Source organism: Saccostrea echinata, unplaced genomic scaffold, assembly GCF_033153115.1.
Source record: "Saccostrea echinata isolate AGI-Se365-2 ecotype Australia unplaced genomic scaffold, CSIRO_AGI_Sech_v1 ptg000054l, whole genome shotgun sequence".
In the NCBI taxonomy this organism is placed as follows: Eukaryota; Metazoa; Mollusca; class Bivalvia; order Ostreida; family Ostreidae; genus Saccostrea; species Saccostrea echinata.
In genome coordinates, this window is record NW_026889803.1 from 14,473,779 (window position 1) to 14,489,019 (window position 15,241).

The 15,241-nt window shown below is 32.1% G+C and overlaps 1 protein-coding gene across 1 annotated transcript; it reads right to left on the reverse strand.

Moving 5' to 3' along the window:
* Nucleotides 1-11,793: 11,793 nt before the first annotated feature.
* Nucleotides 11,794-14,700, reverse strand: LOC133206174 (uncharacterized). Its single transcript, XM_061342104.1, has 5 exons — nucleotides 14,646-14,700; nucleotides 13,883-14,020; nucleotides 13,565-13,687; nucleotides 13,094-13,211; nucleotides 11,794-12,068 (listed from the first exon to the last, which is right to left on the reverse strand). Exons 1-5 carry the CDS (start codon nucleotides 14,698-14,700, stop codon nucleotides 11,843-11,845), a joined length of 660 nt encoding a protein of 219 aa, XP_061198088.1. The 3' UTR covers nucleotides 11,794-11,842.
* Between the last annotated feature and the right edge of the window lie 541 nt (nucleotides 14,701-15,241).

Sequence of the window (15,241 nt, forward strand, 5' to 3'; positions counted from 1 at the left end):
TCGAATGAAATAAATAAATAAATGCAATTATTAATAAATAAATTAGCACACTGTTTAAATAACGCAGCCTGGTTTTTTTTTTTTTTTTTTTTTTTAAATCTTTGTCTTCATATAATATTTGTGATCCACTCCCAATCTAACTCTAAGGCATTAGATTAGGATTGGCTCACTGGTCAGTTTCAGAGTCATAGTAACCTTGTTATGCAATTCTCCTGCTGGGCAGCACGTTGTAGTGTATAGTGGTTTGCAGCTTATCTAGGCCAAAATTTGAATTCTGATAAACAAGATGTGCACGTTTTCTTGTTGCCGATTTAAAAGAAAAGACTTTGCATCATATAAGCAACAAAAATAAGCGCTGGACTATTAACTCTGCTCGGTGAGTCTAATTCCTTTATCATAGATCTTTTTAAAAAAAAACTTTTCTAGCTTCTACCAGTACATGATTGAATTTTTCTTTGTATATGTGTAGAAGAGACAAAACGTTACATGGATTTACCTCCTTGATTCAAGTATTCGTTGTATATGTGTAGAGTTAATCATTATATAAAATGTTTATTAAAAATGAAATTCTTTTGCAGCTAGTTTTCAGTTCCATCTACATGATCAACATATTTGAATTTCATTCAAATTGCCACATTCGAAAGACCCGCCATTGGTGAAGCAAAATTTGTGTACGTTAATAATATTACATTTCAGCAATATTATTCTCATGGTGATTAATCTAATTCTTTTCATTAATGAAATGGGGAAAGTACTTGAATATTTCATATTTTCATCATCTAAGATAATTAATGTAGATCGATGAATAAACACCATTTTCTCTACGTTTCTTTTCAGGTTGTGCTGTACAAAAACAAGAGCTTATATCCGAGGACAGACTACTTGGGAGCCTTTTCAGTGTTTGTGATTCTAAATAATAGATCCACCACTCTGTTGATCCTATAGTGAATATATGTTGTAATTACATGCTTTTTGCAGAATCATGAACAGTGACATCAATGAATGCCGGATTATTCTCTAAGAAGAAAGGATTTCTGTGATTCTGTTCTTTTAAAATTCAGTGAATAGATTGGATAATGTTTTTTTTAAATTGTCATCTGATTAAGGAAGATCCATTGTTCGGTTTATATTTGCATGATGATATACCCTAAAACCTTGAAAATTAGCCGGATTTAATAATAAGCCGGTTTTGAAAATAAGCCACCTATTTCTTGCATTGAAAATTACTCGAAAACTAGTTATAATTGTAACGGGGACCGTTACAGATGTTCCCCAAACGCTCCCCAACTCCCTTTTGGTGACTTTTTTCCTGTAAGCTTAATTAAATAAGGCAATGAAGTATATTGGTCATTTTTTGCATTTCACGCGCGCGCACGTGCATGCATGTGCAGGATGACCAAGTCATCCCGTCTATACTATATATGCATCTTTATATTCTCAGTATCAAAACATTTCATCAAAAAATATATAAGTTCCGGCTAAATCAAGCATATTGGTCATCTTAGCATTGCGCGCACGCGCACATGCATGCATGTTCATAATGACCATGCCATTTTGTGTACACTTATAATATGTCTGTTAATTCATAGTATCAAAGCTTTTCATCAAAAAATATAAAAGTTGCGGCTATATTGAGTATATTGGTCATTTAACACATTGCACGCACGCGCATGTGCATGCATGTGCATCATGGCCAAATCATCTTGTCTACACTTTTAATATATATATATATTCTTAATATCGAAGCTTTTCATCAAAAAATATAAAAATTACGGCTATATTAATTATATTAGTCATTTAACACATTGCACGCGCGCGCACATGCATGCATGCATATGCATGCATGTGCATGATGACCATGTCATCTTGTCTACTCTTTCTATATATATAAATATTTTGAGTATCAAAGCATTTCATCAAAAAGTATAAAAGTTACGATATTATCAAGTAAATTGGTCATTTTACGCTTTGCGCGTGCGCGCACGCGCATGCATGTGCATGTTGACCATGCCATCTTGTTCACACTTTTAATATATCCTTATATTCTGAGTATCAAAGCATTTCACCAAAAAATATCAAAATTACAGCTATATCAAGTATATTGGTCATTTTACCCATTGCACGCGCACGCACGTGCATGCAAAATGACCTTTGTTCCGCAAATCTACATAACATGCCTATTAACCCTAAAAAGGTTTTAACTCAATTGGATGAGCAGTTTCCGAGAACACTCGCGGACAAAAAAGTACCGGAGAAGAAATAAGAAGAAAAAAGAATAATAATAATAACTAGATACTTATTGCCTAGGCAATAACAAGTCTTCCGTTTTCTTGACTTCTTTGGAAAAAAAAACACAATCTTGTCAAAAAGATTACTCTAAATAATTAACAAAAGTTATCTCAAGGCTTCCAAAGATATGTAAATACAGATAAAAACAAACGGAATTACTTTTCTGTTTTCTTTATGTACTTCGTCATGAACGAAAGTGCTCCAAATGAATAAAATGTTCATTCTACACCTAAATTATTCACAACTGATCATCCCTAAAAGTTTCCATGAAAAACTACTCATGTTTGAGACAACTTCCGGTTTTTCGGTTGGCACTTCCGATGAAAATAATTTGCATGTTCATGGTCTTTCTTACATCTGCCTTAGCCAAACATATCTTTAAAAAGTAAAAAACTCTAAAAATTCACTTTTTTGCATCGCTTCCTGTCACGACCGGAAGTGACGGCAACGTACGATTTTTACATGATGTAGATAAACTGGTGACTGACTATCAGTTCTGAAAGTTTTAGACTTCAGTCATGTACTGTTTATGAGCAATGAGGTGAAAAAAATTTCAATTTGAGGACAGAAAAACACGCGACCGGAAGTGCATTTTCCTAAGTTGGTTGACTTCACACTAGACAATTGCAGTCTCAATAACATATGTAAAAATCATTGCAAAAACTTTATCAATAAGCGATATTTTTGAGAAAGTTAAAAATCCCGATTACAAAGTTTCTCTCTTATAACCGGAAGTTGTCGTTTTTTGTTTCCAGTGAGACCAACACATATAGAAACTGTGAAAGAGATTCAATGAAATGATGCAAGTTTTATTTCAAAAGAGAAAAGTTGAAATTTTTGATTTCTTTGATCACTTCCTGTAACGACCGGAAGTGACGGCTGACGCTATTAACCCAAAGGGTTAAGCTTACTCCTTAAGTTCTATTACTCTTATAAGTATAGTGTCTTATTCTCTTACTGTTTCTGAGATCTCACTTTGACAAGTTCTTATTTTGCGGACAGTAAAACACGCGACCGGAAGTGAATTTTACCAAGATATTTGAAGTTACTCTAGACATTTGCAGTCTTAATAACATATCTAAAAACCATTTCAAATACTTCATCCATAAGCGACATTTATGGGAAAGTAAAATACTAAAATTATGTACTTTTTCGCTTATAACCGGAAGTTGACGTTTTTATTTCCGGTGGGACCAACATATTTCGAAACTGCGACACAGATACAATAAAGTGGTGCAAGATTTAATTAAAATAAGAAAAGTTGAAATTTTCGATTTCTTTGATCACTTCCTGTGACGACCGGAAGTAACAACTGACGGATCTAAACCAATTCTGCAAACCTATTTGTCATGATCTATCACTCGTGAAAGTTTGGTGTTTTAAGCTTTTACCGTTTCTGAGATCTCGTCCGGACATGATCTCTTTTGAGAAAACGAAAATCGAACATATCTGACGACCGGAAGTGAATTTTGCAAAATCCTTCAAAATGTTTTAAGTTTATTATATTTGTCATAAACTCTGAAAGTTTCAAGAAAATCCACCAAGCCATCTCTGAGAAATTGCTTGGACAAAAAATGGGAAAAAATAATAATAATAACTAGATACTTATTGCCTAGGCAATAATAGGTCTTCCGTTTTCTTGACTTCTTTGAAAAAAAAACCTCACAATCATCTCAATAAGATTACTCTAAATAATAACAAAAGTTATCTCAAGGCTTCCAAAGATATGTAGATACAGATAAAAACAAACGGAATTACTTTTTTGTTTTCTTTATGTACTTCGTCATGAACGAAAGTGCTCTAAACGAATAAAATGTATAAAAATAATTTGCATGGTCATGGTCTATCTAACATCTGCATTAGCCAAACATTTCTGCAAAAAGAAAAAAACTTTAAAAATTCACTTTTTTGCATCGCTTCCTGTCACGACCGGAAGTGACGACAACGTACGATTTTTACATGATGTAGATAAACTGGTAACTAACTATAAGTTCTGAAAGTTTTTGACTTCAGTCATGTAGTGTTTCTGAGCATTTAGGTGAACAAAATCTCAACTTGAGGACAGAAAAACACGCGACCGGAAGTGCATTTTCCTAAGATGGTTGACTTCACACCGGACAATTGCAGTCTCAATAACATATGTAAAAATCATTTCAAAAACTTTATCATTAAGTGATATTTTTGGGAATGTTAAAAATCCCAATAACATAGTTTCTCTCTTATAACCGGAAAGTGTCGTTTTTTGTTTCCAGTGAGACCAACACATATAGAAACTGAGAAAGAGATTCAATTATATGATGCAAGTTTTATTTCAAAAGTGAAAAGTTGAAATTTTCGACTTCTTTGATCACTTCCTGTAACGACCGGAAGTGACGGCTGACGCTATTAACCCAAAGAGTTTTGCCTACTCATTAAGTTCTATTACTTATATAAGTTTTGTGTCTTAATCTCTTACCGTTTCTGAGATCTCACTTTGACAAGTTCTTATTTTGCGGACAGTAAAACATGCGACCGGAAGTGAATATTACCAAGATATTTGAAGTTACTCTAGACATTTGCAGTCTTAATAACATATCTAAAAATCTTTTCAAATACTTCATCTATAAGTGATATTTATTGGAAAGTAAAATACTCAAACTATGTAGTTTTTCTCTTATAACCGGAAGTTGACGTTTCTGTTTCCGGTAGGACTAATATATTTCGAAACTGTAAAACAGATGCAATAATGCAATGCAAGATTTAATTAAAATAAGAAAAGTTGAAATTTTCGATTTCTTTGATCTCCTCCTGTGACGACCGGAAGTGACGGCTGACGGATATAAACATATTCTGCAAACGTACTTGTCATGATCTATAATCCCTGAAAGTTTGAGGTCTTAATCTTTTACCGTTTCTGAGATATCGTCCGGACATGATCTCTTTTGAAAAAACGGAAATTGGACATATCTGACGACCGGAAGTGAATTTTGCAAAATCCTTAAAAATGTTTTTAGTTTATTATATTTGCCATAATCCCTGAAAGTTTCAAGAAAATCCATCGAGCCATCTCTGAGAAATCGCTTGGACAAAAAACGGGAAAAAAATAATAATAATAATAAACAGTAGAATCACTATAAGGTCTTCCGTCTGAAACGGAAGACCTTAATAATAATAATAATAATAATAATAATAAGAAACAGAGTAAAAACAATATGTTCCCAAACTCCGTTTGGGGAACATAATAAGCCTGATTTGAAAATAAGCCGGTAATGATAGTTCCATTTAGAACACTGTTATTTTTAATTACAATATATTTAATTTTATTATAAACATTCTATGACATTAATAATTTTATTCAACAAAGCACAAGATATTAAAGCACTATTATTTTCTTTTTAGCTCACAGAAATCTTGACATTCATTACATGTCGTCTTTATCCTTGCAGAAATAATTTTATTTCAAAAATGCACGAGAAACTGTTGAACTTCAGTTTTATAAAATCGACTTAAATCTTTATTTAGCAACGGTAATCATGACTGCGTGCATCGCGGTAATTTTTTTTTATGTCTGTTGGTAATGCTACAGTATGTCCGATAGCCGTGCATATTATACTCGGCCAAATATGGCAGTTCAAAATCGATTGATTATAATTTATTGTTTAGATAATAATATTAAGATAATTATGCTCTCGTCGCTTACCTGTTTTTGGTTTTGATAATAAGCCGCGATTTGAAAATAAGACGGTTTTGAAAATAAGCCCCCATTTTCTTACCAAAACTTAAAATAAGCCGCGGCTTATTTTCAAGGTTTTAGGGTAGTTCATGTGACATATATGTATAATATTTTTTTTTTATTTTTGGTAACTGAAATTGTATATCAAATATTAAAGGGATGTTTGTTGCAAATTTTAAAGTGTTCAGTTAAATTGTATAAGAATGTATAATTGTCCTTTGAGTTGTTAGCTTTAACAGATCATACCAGGATCATGATTTTAATACGAGTTGTTAGCTACAACAGATCATACCAGGACCATGGTTTTAATACGAGTTGTTAGCTACAACAGATCATACCAGGACCATGGTTTTACATTTGTAATACGAGTTGTTAGCTACAACAGATCATACCAGGACCATGGTTTTCTTGCAAGCTGTTTAGTTTAACAGATCATCCAAGAATCATGATCCATTAACTCATTGCATGTGAAATTTTCCTATACCGAAATCATATCAAAACCATGATTTACACACGAGTCATCAGCATGATCCCATAGGTTATTTTTTCTGTTTGGGTATATATATATATATATATATATATATATATATATATATATATATATATATATATATATATATATATATATATAGTCTACCACTTCATGTTGCGATAAATCATTGCAGCCTTTTCCCTATATCTATCGGGAATTATTTCTCATGCTTACTGTGAAGGCTTTGCTTTATACGCGACTTATGTTGTTCCATTTCAATGGTTCTCTTTGTGATTTTATATAAAAATATAATAAACATGAATTGTTTTACTCTTTAATCATTATAATTCAACAATGAGCTTGAAATAATAGATAGGTTACTACTACTTGAATCAGTGAATTTTGATAAATGATCTACATTCTTGTTATGCACCAATATCTATACATAACACGACGCCAAAAAACGTACATTCAATTTTGTACCTATCTTCAAATATTTGTACCTATCTTCTAATAATTGAAGTTATCTCCAAATGAATTTGAGTTAGGTATAATTGAATAAAAGATACATCTAAATGAACTGAAGATACGTGTAAGCATTTATACATATCTTAGTTTTAATTCTACATCTGAAAATCCAATTTATACTCATAGTTCACTTTCTAAGGATAAAATTCTTCAAAATACATTTCAATCTTTAATACTTTTAACATTCCAGTCAACAAAAGTGAATTCAATCTACCCTACTCATAATGGATTCATAAACTTCATAAAAATCCTTGCAAACAAATATATATTGCTGGGTCCAACAAATGTTCTACCAATCCCCTATCTTTACTCCTCACAAAAATATTAATTGTTTAAAAGAGAAACTTCTTATGTACTGTGCTACAGCATATTTGAGAAGGTGTGTAAACCAAATGTGGATTTTCTAAAACTTCAAAGAACTTTTAGAAAATTCAAATTTACAGGTTTTTTTTCAAAAGTCAGTAACATCAAAACGTATGACTTTTCTACAATTTATACAACCATTCCTCAGGATAAATTAAAAACTATAGGCTCTTTGATTAGACAAATGTTCCTTCAATAAAAATGGAACTCGGAATTTTTACCTTGTATTTGTTCATCTACAAAATTACTAAAAAAACACTCTGATACTACACACAAGTACTCTGGCGTTGATATTAAAAGGAGGCTGGATTTCCTCATTGAAAACATTTATGTAGTCTTCGTAGTAGTCACCGACTGAACTACATTTAATAACAAGGAAACGTTCATGTACTTTTAATTAATTACTAAGCGAGTGCTAATTACTCATTTTGAAAAGTTTGAAAATCCTGTGACAAAGACTTTTCCGACATAGGTTCTACCTTAAAAGAATACTGGAGTTCCTCACTGACAGCATCCGTGTAGTCTTTGGAGACTGTTGGAATTCTGTGGGCAGAAATTGTGCTCTTTTATTATTCGACCTGTTTTTATATTCCCGTGAAGCAGAATTTATTCAAAAAATTCTACATGAGAGAAGGAAAACACTTGCTGTGGCCTTCAACTCCACATTCAGATATATCGACGACGTTTTATCAATTAACAATAATTACTTCCATTGATATGTCGACTCGATATATCCCGGTGAACTCTACACAAAAGACACCGCTGAGACTGCCACATTTATTTCATATTTGGATGTTTTACTGATTGTAGACGATAAGGGACAACTAAACTGTATGACAAACAAGATGACTTCAGCTTTTCCATCGTTAAGTTTCCTTATTTATGTAGCAATAGCAATATTCCACAATCAACTGCGTATGGTATTAATGCCTTCCAACTTATTTGATACTCTAGAGCATGCTCTGAGTACGATCAATTCTTAAACCTAGTCAGGCTATTGAAAAATAAGTTGATGTTACGGGATTTCAACAATCTCGTTTAATGACAGCAATTTATAAATTCTATGGTCGTTATAATGACCTTGTTTGCAAATACAACCTATCATTGGATCCTATTTTGACTGGCAAATTTCAAACCTATTGTTAGATCATTGTATTTTAAACTTAATTTGACTACGGATTATCCCGTCTAGGTGATCAATATATGGGGCTCACGGCCAGTGTGACCGGTCGACATTCTGCCATGTCACAGATTGTATTGTTGTGGATTTTATGAGATCGATCACCGTTCGTAATCTTCACCTTTGTCATCTCTAAATAATTGAATCTAGGTTTAAATGACTCACGCCTATCTGTAATTGAATCAAAGAAATATTCATCTGAATTAAACCTATTTTTGAAGCAGTTGAAGAAAGCTACAATTAATTTAAAGATAGGCATAATTCATTTCAAGATATATTCAATAATTATGCATATGAATGATTGAACCTAGATTCATATGAATTACACATATCTGTAATTGAATTACACCTTTCCTTAATTCAATTACAGATAGGTTCAATTAAATTATATACCTATCTGAAAATGGTTTGAAGAGTTCAGTTCAATTTATTCTCTCAAACCAAAATATAGGTACATGGGGTACATTAATAATATATATACATTATATACAAAATGGTCAGAGGTACATATACAAAACAAAAAGCATGACATAAGATTGAAAAAAAATAAATAAGAGAGGGGAAATTATATCAAGGAGGACAGACAACATCCTAAATTTTTAGGATAAGCATACAGTTTTTTCCAGCACTTTTTCGTTTTGAGTTGACATTAATTCAATGAATTTAATAACATTGGTTTATGGGAATAATAATTGCCCAGGTAATTTTTTTCACATTAAGTAAAATTTTATATTCTAAGATATAATGAAATTCATCAGCAGTTTTAATATTATTACAAAGTGTACAGATTCTATCACACAGTGGTATACCATACCATCTTCCAGTCTCTACTGGTAGATGAGGATTTGCGGTGCAAAATTTTATAAATATTTTTTCTAAATTTAGGAGATAACATCAATATAATTTTCAAATCCAAAGTTTTGTTTAAAGATTCTATAAATATGTCCTTTTGAAGAATTATTTACCTCACTAGACCACTTTTGAATAAATTGATCTTGTAATATTTGTTTTACAGTAGCAGTTATCCATTTATAATTCATATTGACACCCTGTTCGTACCATACATTTGATATACAACACATATTTCATATTTTCTATATGTAATGTAACCATGGGTTTGTTAAATTTTCATCACAGTACAGTTTAAACATATATATATATATATATATACCGAGAAATACAGAGGGAAAGCGACCTGTTTCACCATAGACCATGTACAATGGCATGGAACTTTTCAAAATAAAAATATATGTACTTGAAAAACTTCAAGTGCAAACGTTCAATAATATCAAGATTTTCATATAGCCCCATACTTCAGAGCCCTATAATAAGACCGGTACCACAACTCTATCAAAAACATCAAATTGGCAGTCAACTGGTAATTTAAATTGTCTGATTTTTCTTAAAATGTCATACATCACTTTTTGTGCTTGTTCATATAACTGTTTTTTTGTTTTACAAAAAAACCTGTACCTTAAAGTAAAACGCCTAAATATTTAAATTCTTTAACACTTTCAATGACTAGGTTATCGTAATAAAATTTTCTTTTTAACATAGGACCCTTTGAAAATACTATGATCTTTGTTTTTTCGACATTCACTTTCAACTTCCATTGTAAACAATATGTCTGAAATTCGTTAATTGCATGTTGTAATTCATCGGCTGATAGATACATTTAATTTAAAGATAACATAGGTTCAATTAAAACGATTTGAAGATAGGTACAACTCAGTTATACCTAGGCTCAATTCAGTTCCACCTATCTTTAAATCAATTATACCTATCTTAAATTCTTGGTATTTTTACAATGTTCAATTCTATTATATCTGTTTTCAATTTAATTGTACTTATCTCCTGATAAATTAAAAATATGTATCATTAAATAAAACCATCTTCAATGCTTTTGAAGATAGGTGCAATTGATTTGAAGATAGGTTCGAATATTTGAAGATAGGTACAAATATTTGAATACTAGCATCTGTAAATTTGGCGTTCTGTATGGTACCGTCTTAATCTTAGGGACGGATCTATCAGAGAGGAAGGGAATTTACGTGGTGAAAATGATGACAGGTAAGTTGATTTAAAGTTAAACACACACACACACACACACACACACACACCAGAAATAAAATAAAATTCCCTTTTGTAAAATTTCACACTTTCCCTCATTCAGTTTTATGTTTCTTTCCTAAGTGTAAGTATCCTATTATCACAGACGTAGGGATGGTGTAACCAAACCTCAACATACTTCTGAGATTTTTTAAAGACACGGCAACTTAAAAAAATATATACGAATTCCTAGCACATCAAAATTCTTGTATATCAATTCCCATTTTGTTAACCTTTAGAGATTTCGTCTCTACCTGTACATGAAAATACTAGCTTGACAATCTCTAAAACTTGATAAAGAGAAAATAATACAAGATATCAGCATTTAGGTCTGATAGCATAGAAATTCATTTATATAACATTTATCTTAAATAAATAACATACGAAAATGGGTGTAAGGGTGAGGGGGGGGGGGGGGGTCGAGAGAGATTACATCATTCATTCTTTACTATGCTGTTATAGGAATTAATTTTTTTAAAATGATAAATATGAATATTTTTTTGTGACCAGAATGAAACTTTCATTGAAAACATCAGAAAAGTATGTTTACATGTCTATGTATCGTGAAGAGCTTATTTCGAGTAGATCACTGATCGGCACATTCACTTTCGTAAAATAAATCTCTATTTATTTTTTTTTTTAATTAACGATAGATGTTTGAACTTTTCCATATCTATATTTCATAAAACCAAAAACTGAAAATTGCAAAATTTTGCGTTTCTAAAATTAAAAGCACTTTATCACTTGATCTAATTCAAGGTTCAAAAGCTTCACCACAAACAGCTGATTTTTTACCCAATAAATGACGATTTTCGAAAATATTACTACGAACCCTAACGACATGCATCACCAACGTATAATGCTTCAGCCTGCTGCAGGGAGCCCATATATATATTTCCATATGAGTGACACAAGGAATATGTAATATTCTAAGGCTGGACGTTGAAGGGGCTCTAGTACTTAGTTTGGGTGTTATTCACGCATGAATTTATGGCTGAAAATCATGTCATTTTTCCGCTAAGTTCTACTCCTCCTCCAATTTATTTAAATAAGGCTATCTTTTTGCAATCAATTTCAATCGAATCTCTTTTGATATTGATCATTCAGAAATAAAGATAACGATGTACTATTGGTATGAAATCTTTATTTCTGAAATGTTCGCTTGTCCAACAATCCGTTACAAAGACTATTATCGCCAGTAGTAACAATATTGAAGAACGTGGTTACGTCCACCAGCTCCCAAGGGATACCATCCTCTGACAAGGTTCTTGTTTCTGGTGTCTTCGTCATCAGATTTTACGGTCTCCTCCCTGACGTGCATACCCGAAACTCGCTGACAATGTGCGCGGAATCTCAGTAGATAAAATGGTTTGCTGGTAGGCAGAGACATCTTGCTCCTATATGAACCATCTTTCCTTAATAGTGAATAGTAAGATGATATAAGCTTGTGATATATATGTTATCGTCGTTTGATTAAGATTTTAAGTTCAAATACATGCATTTACGAGTATTTCGAAAAATTGTAACATAAAGGTAACAAGAGACCCATGGGCCACAGCGCTCACGTGATCCCTGCTGTTTTTCAACAGATTTTTAATGATCTTTTTTCTTTTTTATGTAATTTTTTGAAACTTATATTGTGGTTCAACCCTAGCTCCAAGACATGCCTTGATCAAACTTGAACTTAAACAACATGGGGATGCTCCAACAATAATTTCATTAACTTGACCTTGCTTTTTTAACGAAAAACCCTGCATACATACCTTATCTAAAATTTAATTCCAAATTTTAGCCCGACCATGACCTGGAAGTCTTTTATTTGATACAAACTGAGTTTTCGCACAAATTCGTTATGTTTGCATTTATGTTTAAGTGTCGCCTGTCGCGCGTACTACTCTAGATGTTTAAAAAAATTACTAGGCCTATATACAGCTGTATTCTCACGTTAAACTTTGAATCCCTGTTTCAGCCCCACCAAAGCCCCAGGGTCAATGATTTGAACAAATCGCCGCCTTACTTGAAGAAGCTTTTTAACGCTGAAAATAAAAAAAAAATCTTCCTATACCTATACCAATGTAAAACTGATCCACTCTTTATACCCCAGGGGAAGGGGCTTGATTTGAACAAATTTGAATTTACACTGTGTCTGTCAGCTTCCACATAAGTTTTAATTTTCTTATAGAATATTTCACTATTTTTTAAATTATCTCCTCTTAGGATGGTTTGTATCTCTTCATATGAAAAAAAAACTTGATTCCCATCCATCTGCATGTTTGGTAAAGAAGTTGAAAATATATAAAAATAAAAAGTTTACAGACGGACAGACGTTGCCCGGACATTTTATGATCAGTATAGCTCACTTGAACCTTTGAACAGGTGAGCAAAAGAAGAAAAAGGTATAAATATTGAGTCACTACTAATAAGCAGATGATGTACTAACCGACAGCAGTAGTCAATGCGTGTGTTTCGGTCATAGGAACCACTGGGCAAAGTTCCACCGTGTGCGTTTTTGTTTGAATTGTCTTCATCGTCCCAATACACGCTTCCTTGACGAAAGTCTGAAAATAATGTTTAATTAGATAGTTTTTCCTAACATCAAATTATAATACAATATAACATATGATTTTTTGAAAGTTATATAGGGCAATCATAAAATTTTGATCTAATACTGGATTCTGTGGCCTTCCTCGACGTTAAAACTAATGTAAAGTGTTTTCAGCTATGATTTTTTTGGAGGGGGGGGGGGGATAGCTCCCTCAATGCAGCGTGATCTTCCTTGTTCATACTGGAAACACTGGGGTGTCATTTTGCAGTTTTATTTGTGATTGTTAACATTAAACTTACAAGGTATATCAAACTTACTCTTAAACATTTTCAATTTCTTTTAAGCTTTGCATACAAAAGATCTTACATCTTGGGCATGAATGTCCATGTTTCAGGATGCAATAGTTTCCCCTGGGCCAATATCTTCTGTTGCTGAATTGATGTTGGTTCTTCGTACAATATTGAAACCGCATATTTTTATCGAAACCACCTGAAATCGGATTAAAATTCAATTTTTCTCAATCTTTCTACCTGTAGTAATATCAAGTACATGTATTTGAAAATCTTTACAACACTTTTAATTGTCAAATTAATTTTTTGTCTCTTTTATGGTTCATAAAAAACAAAATTGCATTTTAGATCCTTTTTGTTCTTTCAAATACCGTTTAAATCTTCTTATGAATACCTGCAAAGTGGTGTCCTGGTGTGATAAAATTTGTGTTGTGTTTGTCTTCATTGTCTTGATATCTCCAACCCTCAAGCCAGCCTCTAGGACATCCAGATCTGGGTTTTACGAGGGTATATGTCCCCCGAGGCCAACTAACTGAAGAATTTTTTTAAGATAAGGTAATTTTTTTTTTATTAAAACCAGCATTAATCTCTCTCTCTCTATCTCTCTCTCTCTCTCTCTCTCTCTCTGAGGTAACACACCAAGGCAAAATTTGATTCAAAGTTTGAAATTCCTAAGCTTTGCATAGGTTGTGCATAGCATCATTATTTGGAGCCATTTTGTACATATACTTATCAAACTGAAAACAGTGTTAGAATAGTTGAGTGAAGAAGTGCAATTCAGCAATAAAAGGAATGCCAACATGAAAAAGTAACAGTGTCAACATTAAAAAAGTAACTGTTAATATATAAAGAAGTAAAAGTGTCAACATTTAAAAAAGTAACAGTGCCACAAACATTAAAAAAAAGTATAACAGTGCAAACATTAAAAACGTAACATAAAAAGAGTTACAGAGTCAACATAAAGAAAATTAAAGGTCCCTACATTAAAAGAAAGTACAGTCTTATCAACAATGAAAATTTCTACGGAACCACTCAGAGGAAAGGCCTTATAAGCTGACATTTCTACAATGTCTGGAGGATGGGAGAATAAAGTTTTAAAAAAGTCCAATTATCCCATTAATACAGGCATCTTTAAGCAAACAAGACAATGTACGTACCTTGTAAAGTGGAAGCAATCAGAGAGAAAATGACTGTAATGGCTATTAACGACATCTTTTCAGGTATTTTTCTGAAATGAAAATTTCTGAAAAGAATTTTTTTTAATTAGAGCAACAAATTATTACTAAATTTGAAAAGCCGAATATTCCAAATTTATCAAGTGATATAGATGTACATGTATACAATTTAAACTAATTTAGTGATTTTAGGAAATTGTTATTTGAATTTACAAATTGTCTTTTTTCATAAATACAGCTTGTAAAACTTTTTGTTCTTGGTTAAGGTAGTTAACTTTTGACATTGGATATGTCAAGGACTTTTTTTAGAAGTAAATTTCAGTTGTCTAGTCATCTAGTCATATAGCATAACCCGAAACCGGAAAATTTAGGGGTCAGTATGTATTCAGCATCTTATTAAGCTATGTTCCAAGTAACTTGAACTTTCTGCATTTAAATTGGAACTCTAGAATTAATCCTTTTAATTTCATACATATTTTACAAGTTGTAATAATGGCAAGGAATATGATTTTATTTCAGGAAAAATAAGTTACATAATGATAAAATATATCAATGAAAAATTCTAATTAATCTGCGTT

Bases quoted from the DNA above. Each gene is read 5' to 3' on its own strand.
- LOC133206174 (XM_061342104.1), bottom strand. From the start codon at position 14,700: ATGTCGTTAATAGCCATTACAGTCATTTTCTCTCTGATTGCTTCCACT. The intron at 13,212-13,564 runs GTAAGATCTTTT...CATTATTTTCAG, and splicing joins TGGACATTCATGCCCAAGAT to ACTTTCGTCAAGGAAGCGTG. The intron at 12,069-13,093 runs GTTAGTACATCA...TTCACTATTAAG, and splicing joins CGCATTGACTACTGCTGTCG to GAAAGATGGTTCATATAGGA.